This window comes from Carcharodon carcharias, chromosome 11 (assembly GCF_017639515.1).
Source record: "Carcharodon carcharias isolate sCarCar2 chromosome 11, sCarCar2.pri, whole genome shotgun sequence".
In the NCBI taxonomy this organism is placed as follows: domain Eukaryota; kingdom Metazoa; phylum Chordata; class Chondrichthyes; order Lamniformes; family Lamnidae; genus Carcharodon; species Carcharodon carcharias.
The window spans coordinates 122,316,525-122,327,873 of NC_054477.1; the positions used below are offsets into that span (position 1 = coordinate 122,316,525).

Genomic DNA, 11,349 nt, shown 5'->3' on the forward strand with positions numbered 1-11,349 from the left:
ATCAATGTTTCTATGATAAATATTAATTGCACAAGCTGATGTTTGAATGCACATTGATTTTAAGAGCTAGTGATGCTGATCTTTATAAAATCTGTGCTAAAAAAAAGCTGTTTGAAAGGTGAGGCCTAATGTTTGATTAACTTTAAATTATGTAATTCATGTTATGGTTCCAAAGGTGTAATATAAGGGGTTAACATGGTGTCCCAATACATGCAAGATTGGATCCAGGCACCAGTTGACCTCGAACACAAGACGTTGCTAAGAGACTTCCTGTTATCTACTGAAGGGAGTCGGAGCCGAAACCGCATGGGAACAATGCCCAGTACTAAATAATGTGTTGGACGAGTGCCCAACGCGGACTCAGTGAACTCGGCAAGTAGCGCATATATAAGCCTGGAAAGTCCCCAGTTCGGGGAGTCTGCTCCGGGTTAAGCTAATCGCTGAGCGTGGGTCACAGGCGGCACCTCCGCAGAACTGACGGCTCCCAGTTCCAGTAATTCGTGGAGTAAGTATATAGCCAATTATGCCAGACCCGTTGTGAGTATCGGACCTGGTTTCTATCCTATGTAGGCTAGGTAGGAAACAAGCAAAATAAAATAATATTATCCTAGCAAGCTAGTCTCCTGTTCTTTGTTTCCGCATCAAACTACCCGCCTGCGAACCTGATCCTCATAATTTCTTAGAACATTTTGGCGTAGTCGGCAGGATCAATCGCAATTGAGGAGGGATTTTGATGCGAAACAATGTTTGGGAAAAGGAATAAGAAACCAGAAGGGCAGGCCGAGGCGGTTGCGGTCCCAGGATGGCAAGGGCCGTGGCATAGTGTAGCGGCCTGTTTGCGGAAGGGTGGGGGGCGACCGGAAAACTGGGAGGCCGAAGGCGTAGGAACCACCCCAGGGTTGCTGCTGTCCACCCTTGAGAAAATCCCGGTCCCCTCAAGGAACCCCTTGCCAGGGATCCAGAGGCGGATGTGGGCTTGTGCGGCGGCTTGTAAGCAGCAGTCTGACAGGCGTCAGAAGTTGGAGGCTGAAATAGCAACCCTTAAGCATGAGCAGGGGCTCAGTAGCGGGGATGCCTCCGTGTTAAGACAAGAAATTATAAAACTAAAGGCAGAAATAGCAGCACTAACGGAATTAGCGGGGCGGGCGATCACACATTTGTCGTCTAGTAAGCGGAAGAGTGAGCGAAAGCGCCCGCGCTCCGTGAACCCCACTCAAATAAGGGCGTTTGTGGCACAGCTAAATAATGGGGACGGCTGGGATATTGACCACTGGGACGGGAATATATGGGGGGACTCGGATGATCAGTACAAAGATGAGCTGCCACCCCAGGTGCGAGCGAATCCGGTCGTCCGGAGAAAACAGGTTCAGAGACGGCCTCCTGTTAGGTTTGAAGTGTTGTTGGATGATGAGGGAAATCCCCAACGAAACGAGCGAGGCGAGCCTATCCATCATGAGATCCCCCAGTTGCAACCTCCTCCGGAATTCTCCGAGTTAACGGAGGATTTTACTACGGAGGAAGTATTATACATTACTCAAAAGACCCGCCGAAATCCTGGGGAGCCCATTGAATTGTGGTTGGTGAGGCTTTTGGAAGAAGGAGGACAGCAAGTCCAGGTAGACTTTCAGGATGCGCCCAAATTTGGGGGATTGGCCAAAGATGCGGCAATAGACCTGGCATATAGACGACAGGCCAAAGATATGGTAGGGGAGAGGGGTACGGGGACTCTGTTCGGGATGTACGCCCGAGCGGTAGCAGAACAATACCCGTTCCCGTCTGACTGGCCACCCCTGGAAGGAATATGGACCACGATTAAGGAAGGAATACAAAGATTGACCCGGCTATGTGTACGGGATGCCTTGTTGTTAGGAGTCTTGGATGAGATAGAAAATGTCAACGTGAGCAAACAAGCCAGGGATCACCTGGTAAAAACGGCTCCCCCACATTATAAGCCGTTACTACTTACCATAATGTTGAGTGGCAAAGGAGAAACGTTGGGGGAGGCTCGGAGTATGATGCGGGAGATGGGAGGACTGGGAGACTGGGGGGCGCAGGGCCGGGGTAATAATGAGACTAGGGAGGGACGTCGCTCGGAAACTCGAGGTGACTCTAGATCCAACCCCAATCAAGGAGCCAACCCCGGACCCTCCCGCCGAGCCCTATGGCAAGCGTTGATGCAAGCACAAGTCCCGGTTGCGGACGTTGATGGGAGACCCACGAGAGAGCTGCAGGAAATGTGTAAACGAAAGGGACTTAAAGTGTCCAGGGTAGAAACTGAGGCCCGTGAACCACGGGTGACGGCAGAGGAATTGGTAGAGCTACTAATACAGAAATGCCAGTTCAGGGAGGCGGGGAACGTTGCTTCAGATAGAGGGAAAACCCCCACCCGACCGCAATGGGAGTCCTCCGAGGAGGAGGAAGGAGAGGTGACAACCCCTTACAGGGAATGTTGCAAGGTAGACCGGCGCACTCGCAATGCGAATAAGAAGGGGAAGAATAAGAGAGGAAGGGGTGCTAAACGCCTGTACCCGGCGTTGTCAGAAGAGGACGAGTGGGAGGACCAATAGGGATTGGGCCAAGCCCCGAAGATTTGCCCACAAACGAGCCAATGGTCGGCCGATGACATCAGACCACATGTGGCGGTGACCATTTATTGGCGCAAATCTGTTCAGACGGTTATGGCTCTAGTGGACACTGGGGCGGAGGCCACCCTAATCCATGGAACTCCCCATAAGTTTAAAGGAACCCCAGTCACATTAGTGGGATTGGGAGGAAACTTAATAGAAGGAAAAATGGTGCAATTACCCTTAGGGATAGGGGCAATGCCGATCAGGACCCATTCGGTAATCATAACACCGGTCCGCGAGTGGATCCTAGGAATGGACGTGTTGGCAGGGCTAACCTTATACCTGCGACACGGCAAATTTGAATTTGGAACCTTAATCCATTATCGCACGGTATTGGTGGGAAAAGTGAAAATGGACCCCTTTCCCATCCCAATAGCCGAAAAGGTGATCAGCCTGCGACAGTATAGAATTCCTGGTGGGCACAAAGAGATCTCCGCCACCATTAAGGAATATTTAGAAGCGGGGGTACTAAAAACGTGTTCGACTGCTTGGAATAACCCGTTGTGGCCGGTCCGTAAGGCTGATGGATCCTGGCGGATGACGGTGGACTATCGGCAATTGAACCGCCATACCCCTGCCCTGACGGCGGCGGTACCTGACGCCGTTACCATTATAGGACGAATACAACATCACCCTGGTACTTGGTACGGAGTGATCGATTTAGCTAATGCCTTTTTTACTATCCCAATCCCCGAAGATAGACAGGAACAGTTTGCCTTCACGTGGGAAGGTAGACAGTTCACATTCACACGGTTGCCTCAAGGCTATCTGCACAGCCCCACTATATGTCATAGGATAGTGGCGGAACATTTGGCAAGGTTCGAAGTGCCGGACCATGTAATGGTCTCCCACTACATTGACGATATAATGATACAAGGTAGTGGGCAGGCCCAGATACAAACACTGTTGGACGCATTAGTCCAACACATGAAGGGGTACGGATGGGAAATCAACCCGGCAAAGATACAAGGGCCTTCCCAGACTGTGAAGTTCCTGGGGATAATTTGGAATAAAGGGGAACGAGAAGTTACCGAGAAGGCCAGGGATAAAATTCAGGCCTTCGCAGTTCCTCACACGCAAAAGGACGTACAGCAATTTATCGGACTATTTGGCTTTTGGAGGCAACATATACCACATTTGGGACAGATACTGAGACCATTATACCAAATTACCAGGAAGAAGGCAGAGTTTGAATGGACTAACAACCATCAACTCGCCTTCGAGATGGCCAAACAAGCGATACAGCAGGCTGTATCCCTAGGAAAAATACAGTCAGGACCGGTCGAATTGCAGGTTTCGGCACAGGGAGACTATGCAAATTGGAGTCTATGGCAAAAACAAGGACGCGTAAGGAAGCCGTTGGGGTTTTGGTCTCGTAAACTACCCCCGGCGGGGGGGAGGTACACCCCCTTTGAGAAACAACTGTTGTCCTGCTACTGGAGCTTGGTGGAAACCGAGGCCCTGACAGCGGGACACGAAGTAATTATGAGAACGGCTATACCCATTCTCCCGTGGGTAATGAGTGATCCCACTACACATAGGATAGGGACGGCCCAAGAAAGTAGTATCATCAAATGGAAATGGTATGTGTCAGAAAGGGTGAAGACTGGGCAGAAGGGGGTGTCAGTCTTACATGAGCAAGTGGCGGAGGCCCCTGAGGGAGGGGAAGTGAGATTCGAGGTGATTGAATACACAGAATCACCTGTGAAACTTGGGAAAAGGTACGATGAGCTGACGTCGGAAGAGCAAGCCACTGCTTGGTTCGTGGACGGCTCGGCTCAATGGAAGTCAGGACGGCGTAGGTGGAAGGCCGCTGCGTATAATCCAAAGCAAGGGATTACATTGGAAGAATTGGGAGAGGGTAAGAGCAGCCAGTGGGCCGAGCTCAAGGCGGTGCATATGGTAATCATGCAGGCCGGAATTATTGGGGTACACCTATTTTCCGATTCATGGTCAGTAGTTAACGGGATGACTCAGTGGATGCCCACATGGCAGGCCAATCAGTGGATGATCCAAAGTCGGGAAGTATGGGGTAGGCCGCTGTGGGAGGAAATTTGGGAGAAGGCCCAGCATTTAAGGATATTTATCACACACGTGGACGCCCACACGTCCCGAAATGACGCAGAAGCCCTCCATAACCGATATGTTGACGGCATAGTTCGAGCTATGGTAATACAGAGGGACACCTCGGTGGACCTAGCCAGATGGGCACACCAAAAGGCTGGGCATTGGGGGGTACAAGGGACTCTACAATGGGCCCGGGATCGGGGTATAGACCTGCTGGTAGACGATGTAAAAACCGCAGTGAATCAGTGTGAGCAATGCCAACACCAAAGACAGGGAGTGCCTCAGCATATGATGGGGCACATTCACCGAGGAGAAGGCCCCGGCCAAAGCTGGCAGATGGACTTCGTGGGCCCATTGCCCACGTCCCAGGGATGCAGGCACATTTGCACAGCAGTGGACACCATGTCTGGGGTCCTGGTGACCCATCCTTGTCGCCATAATAATCAGCAGGCAACCCTGCGATGTTTAGATATGATAGAACAATTCTATGGGATGCCTATGCAGGTCCAGAGCGACAACGGTTCGCACTTTACGGGAGGGCGGATAAAGCAATGGTGCAACGATAATCATGTCGAATGGATATACCATGTGCCGTATCATCCGCAAGCAGCAGGACTGATTGAACGGATGAATGGGATCTTGAAGTCCTCTCTTCGGAAGGCGGGGGGGGCGAATGATTTGACAAATTGGAAAAAGAACCTCATCCGAGTTGTAAAACAAATTAACAATCGTCCATTGGGGAATGGAGTTACACCCTTAAATAGGATGATAAAGGTATGTGACACGCCCGAGGCGCGTCCCATTAAAATGTGGAAATTCGATGCGGAAGCGGAACTGCCAGTCCGGGCCACCCCGGCATCAGCGGGGCTTGATTTGCGGGCCTTGACTACCCGGACGTTGGTGCCCCAAGTGCCAACGGCAGTTAAAACCGGCTTGGGATTAGTTTGCCCTTCCGGGACTTATGGACACATTCTCCCACGATCTGGGTTATCACTGAAAGGGATCGATGTCATGGGTGGAGTTATTGACGCAGACTATCAGGGAGAGATTGGGGTTATCCTAGTCAACATCACCACCGAGCCCTACGTGGTTAATAAGGGGGATAAGATCGCCCAATTGGTAATTAAACCTTGTGACATGTCCACTGTGGAGGAGACGGGGGCCCCTACGAAAATAACCGAACGGGGAACGGGAGGTTTCGGATCCACTGATGTAAAGGGGGCTAAAGTTTGGGTACGCCAGCCAAATGGCCCTCCAAAACCGGCAGAAATAATCGCCCAAGGGAAGGATAGTTTGGTGACAATAATGTATCCAGGGGACTCAGCCTGGCATAATGTGCCGGCAAACCAATGCTACCCCCGAGAAACATGAGCCCACGTCTTCTCGTCACCATAGATCCGGATCATGGCATGGTGGTGGGCCCTGAATGTGCTATGGACTGTTGGAATCCTGGGTCGGAGTATGTCAAGACCCGGGTCGGAAGAAACGAAACACAATGCTGGTGCTCTGGGACAGATCGTCAGCTGGGAAGCCAGTGACCAAGAGCGAAGGCAGGACAATTTTACGTGCCCCTCCGGACAACGATGTGACATTATGACTATCACCAGCAATTGCACGTTGTATCGATGCAAGGGCAGCTTTGAGGATGCAAACACAACAGTGGCCCCGGGCTGCGCACTGACCATTCACACCCGGGTGAATATGTGTTCCGAAGGACAGTGTCATGAGGGTGGTATTGAATGGACTATTATTACCGCCAACGACGAAATGAGGATTACCAATGGGACGCCAATCACTGGCAGAGGCCCAATGGACTGGTTAATCAGGGGAGAGTCTGGCATCCCAAAACATCAACCACCTTCGATGACGTCGTCATTTGATGTTAAACTATGTGTCGGTGATAGCACTAACTGTAGTGTATGTGATGTTGTAACAACTGTGCCTAAAGTACACCACACGCATTTGGCCCCCATAGCATCGACTTGTCAGACAATGGCCAGCACCGCCGCACAAACCAATGTACATTGGCAAGTCCGACTGCCAGTCATACCCGAATGTAACCCTAAACGGCGACGACGGGCATGGTACGATACCTTGTTAGGAGGGGCAGGGACAGTAATGGGGATATCCAATGCTATAGACTCTGAAGTGACCCGTACTAAATTATCCAGTACGGGGCAAGCAACTGCACAAGGCCTGTACACTATTGGCCGATGGATGCCGTCGGCCATGATGACGCAGGAAGAGACTGCACGAATTTTGCTGCATTCCTTAAAATGGGAATTGGACGTGTGGGATTCGACTCAACGGCTGTTCAAAAATTTTACTGTACAGATGAACTGGACAATTTGCGGTATCCAAATGCTGCATGCACATTTGCAAAAAGAACGATTTTTACGAATAGTCACTTCGCCTAATGTTCAGGCCTGGCGAGGGGTGTGGAACGTATCTGAGAAATTATGGATGAACACCTATCCGGACAAAACATGGTGTAATGCAACGCTGTGTAAAGGACATTTTGTAACCTTGAATGTAACTGATTTTGTGACGGTGTGCCGATATTACGTATTGCCGGTCATTACATCTGATGGATATTACTTTCTCAAAACAAAAGGGAATTGGTTCAGTCCGGACACCAATCTTACCTATGACTTGTCCGCGTGTGAGCAGGCGGATCAAGGAAAGGCCTGTCTGTTGATGGATCGATATCGAGACCCGTGCCTTACAGAAGACACGGCTTTGTGTGAATGGATGATTGAGGCACCCCGAGATATGATGTGGCAGATTGGTCCCCATACGCTCTGTGTGGCCACTAGTCATGCCCATGCCTTACTCCCGACGACCCCTTTTTCAGGTTGCCTTAACGCAACACCTCACCACTATGCAGTGGCAGGTATGGCTGCACCCTTGGAGTATCTCGCTAGAGCGTTTTAAACAGGCCCTCGATCGCTCGGAAGAGCTAAAGCAGATATTGCGACAACATCAAATCAATGTTACCCGGGTGACTGTGTCCACCTTTATACATGGCCAAAAGGTAGTACACGCTGCTCATGTAGTAGAGGTGGAATCCGCCCATCACTGGTGGGATCTGTTCAATGGGCTGTCAACTACGGCACGACGTTCCCTATTTCCTCCGTTGTTCATTTTAATCGGAGTTTTAGTGATTCTGACCTGTTGTAATATACTGACCTGTACGTATGTTTGCCGTGTGCGGCAGCAACTGGAACAAAACATGTACATGTTATAACAATGTATTGCTTATTATTATGTATTTGTATAATCGTTACATGTATTGGGCCAATCAGTGGAATGTAATATAAGGGGTTAACATGGTGTCCCAATACATGCAAGATTGGATCCAGGCACCAGTTGACCTCGAACACAAGACGTTGCTAAGAGACTTCCTGTTATCTACTGAAGGGAGTCGGAGCCGAAACCGCATGGGAACAATGCCCAGTACTAAATAATGTGTTGGACGAGTGCCCAACGCGGACTCAGTGAACTCGGCAAGTAGCGCATATATAAGCCTGGAAAGTCCCCAGTTCGGGGAGTCTGCTCCGGGTTAAGCTAATCGCTGAGCGTGGGTCACAGGCGGCACCTCCGCAGAACTGACGGCTCCCAGTTCCAGTAATTCGTGGAGTAAGTATATAGCCAATTATGCCAGACCCGTTGTGAGTATCGGACCTGGTTTCTATCCTATGTAGGCTAGGTAGGAAACAAGCAAAATAAAATAATATTATCCTAGCAAGCTAGTCTCCTGTTCTTTGTTTCCGCATCAAACTACCCGCCTGCGAACCTGATCCTCATAATTTCTTAGAACAAAAGGGTACTCTATCTTCCAAAAAGTTCTATGTTTGTAAGGTCACTGAAGGATACCGAGACTTGAATGGTGCAAAATGCAGGGTGTGATAAAAGGCAGTTTTTGTAAACTTACCATTGAAAAAAAAACCTTCCTGTTATAATGAGGTTGTTGAAGAATTAAATAATCTTTCCCCTCTTTTATTTAATGAATTTGAATTTTGATCTTCTTTATCACATTATTGTGAAAGTACTCATATCCTTCCTTAGGTAAGGAGGCCAAAGCTATACACACCATTCCAGGTGTGGTCTCACCAAAGCCCTATATAATTGTAGTAAGATTTCTTAACTCTTATACTCCAATCCTCTTCGAAATAAAGGCTAATATGCCATTTGCTGCCCAATTGCCTCCTGTACCTATATGTTAACTTTGTGATTCATGTACAAGGACACCTAGATCCCTCTGAATATCAACATTTCACAATTTCTCATCATTTTAAAATTTCTACTTTCCTATTTTTCCTTCCAGAGTAGAAATCTTTACACTTACATTCCACCTGCCATATTCTTGCCCACTCACTTAACCTGTCTGCAGCCTGTTTCACTTTCCTCATTGTTTACTTTCTCATCTAACTGTACCATCAGCAAACTGGAAACATTGAACTTGGCTTCACTATTTTACATTTCAGTTGAATCTCACAGAATCCTGTCAGACACAGCATTACTGGTGGCCAAGAAAAAGACCCAATTCATTACTGCTCTCTCTCTCTGATCTTCCTCCTGCCCCCAGTCTTCACTAGAGGAATGCCATCATCGGTCTGGCCTTGGATTTACTCACCGCTCTTGTTAGATTTTGAACTTTGCATCCTTCCTGTCAACATTGAATCTGCTTGCGCCCTCTCCCAAGTGAATTGATCCACAATGTAACAGGTGCTTCCATTCTTGTCCTATTGTCACAACTGATGTGCCCTCAAAATCTGCAGCCTCTAAATAGGAATCTCCAACTGGCATACAGATTATCTGGTCATTTGTTTCATTACCGTTTGTTGGATCTTGCTTTACAAAGATTGGCTGCGACGTTTTCCTATATTACAATAGTGATGACCCTTCATTGGATGTGATACACAGATATCCTGAAAAACTGAAACACCCTGTACAAAAATGTAAATTCTTCCTTAGCTTTATCTTACTTTGTGCTATGGTCTTCAATGAACTCCTGTGACCTCCCTGAAACCAGCAGTGTCCTAATAATTTCACCTTTATATGTTATCAGACCTCAGAATCCTCCAGATGCTGTCTTAGGTGAGAAGACTCGCTAAATATCAAGTTTGACTGATGCCAAACAAAGATATTTTCTGCTTTCAGCCAACCTGAGATAGGGGAAGAGGAGGAACCACAAGTGAATTTTGTGACTTAACTGAGATCTAAAATTGGTGTCATTCGAATGGGGCAGTGACATGAACAAGCATCCACCTGGTTCTAATCCAGGCTGTTACCTTCTTTAATCTACATATCAGGATAGGATGCGATGCATGTGATGTGTACTCTTTCTCCCTGTTGTGAACTTGTCAATGACAAAGTGAGGTCCTCCAAACCCAACACTGTTGGCTTCTCAATGTTGACAAATTGAGAAATTGAGTAAAGTTGCCTTTAAACTGCAACTTAGCATTGATGCAGAATCAAGATAATGATTACCTGGACAGAGGAGATAGGGAGAAACTGTTCCCATTGGTGGAAGGATCAAGAAGCAGATTTAAGATAAATGTCAAAAGAAGCAAAGGCAACATGAGGAAAAGCTTTTTAAACAGCGCGTGTTTAGGATCTGGAATGTATAGCTTGAGAGTGTGGTGGAGACAGATTCAATCAAGGCTTTTAAATGAGAATTTGATCATTATCTGAAGAGAAAAAATTGCAGGGCTAGAGGGAAAAGGTGCTTGGCCTAAATAGCCAAGTGGTTATGGTACTGGGCTTGTAAACCCAAGATCAAGAGTTCAAATCTCACAATGGCAAACTATAAAAAACAGTGTAACTTTATCTGAATCGGAACAGATGGAAACATGTTTGTACTCGAAAGAGTTACAGGGAAAAGGCAGGGAAGTACGACTAGATGAATTACTCTTGCAGAGGGCCAGCATGGGCACAGTCTGAAAGGCCTCATTCTGCACCTTAGCCGTTCTATGATTCACTCTTAGAACAGGAGTAAAGTTCCCTATAGGAGGGAGTCTCATGCCCCTTCTCTTTGGAGTCAATTTGGTCCTTCACACCTGAGTCAAGCTAACTGCAAGCAGGGCAACCAGGCATGGGCAATAAATGCTGACCTTGCCATTTCTAAATCCCTAACAAAGCTTTTAGATATCCACAAATACAACAGCACCTGGTGAGAAGGAATCTCAGCAAGTTGATGTAGCTTCCAGTAATATAACAATCCAAATATAGGCCTACCTTCTATGCTCTTTTTATTATTCTTGATCTGCAATGCTATCTGATCTAAAAAGTAAGATGAAGTACTTCAGTTAGCAACTGGTTAATAATGGAAACAATTACAAAAGGAGTCGTAGATCTGCGCAGCCTACCTTTGCCCCAGGGATCTTGATGCATAAGTTCTCCTTGAATTGCCATATCCTTCACTGAATACTGGAGCTCCACTGCAAAAGAGCAAATTAAAATTTAATTTTAAATGAACAGCAAACGGCATCGCGCAGCCCTAAACACGGCTCTGTAAAAGTTACACAAAAACAGAATTACCTGGAAAAAGTTAATTCATATTCAATGAATTGGTTTAAGAGGGTCAGAATGAAACCTGGCCAACCGCAGATAGCAAGGGAAACCTGAGGTAGAAACTCTTACTGATGATAAT

The 11,349-nt window shown here is 47.6% G+C and overlaps 1 protein-coding gene across 1 annotated transcript; it reads left to right on the forward strand.

The window, feature by feature from the left end:
* The first annotated feature begins 427 nt into the window (after positions 1-427).
* On the forward strand, positions 428-8,088 carry LOC121284059. The gene is made up of 2 exons (XM_041199062.1): positions 428-505; positions 6,090-8,088. The coding sequence occupies exon 2, from the start codon at positions 6,099-6,101 to the stop codon at positions 7,626-7,628; it is 1,530 nt and encodes a 509-aa protein (XP_041054996.1). The 5' UTR covers positions 428-505; positions 6,090-6,098; the 3' UTR covers positions 7,629-8,088.
* Positions 8,089-11,349: the final 3,261 nt, after the last annotated feature.

Bases quoted from the DNA above. Each gene is read 5' to 3' on its own strand.
- LOC121284059 (XM_041199062.1), top strand. From the start codon at position 6,099: ATGGCATGGTGGTGGGCCCTGAATGTGCTATGGACTGTTGGAATCCTG.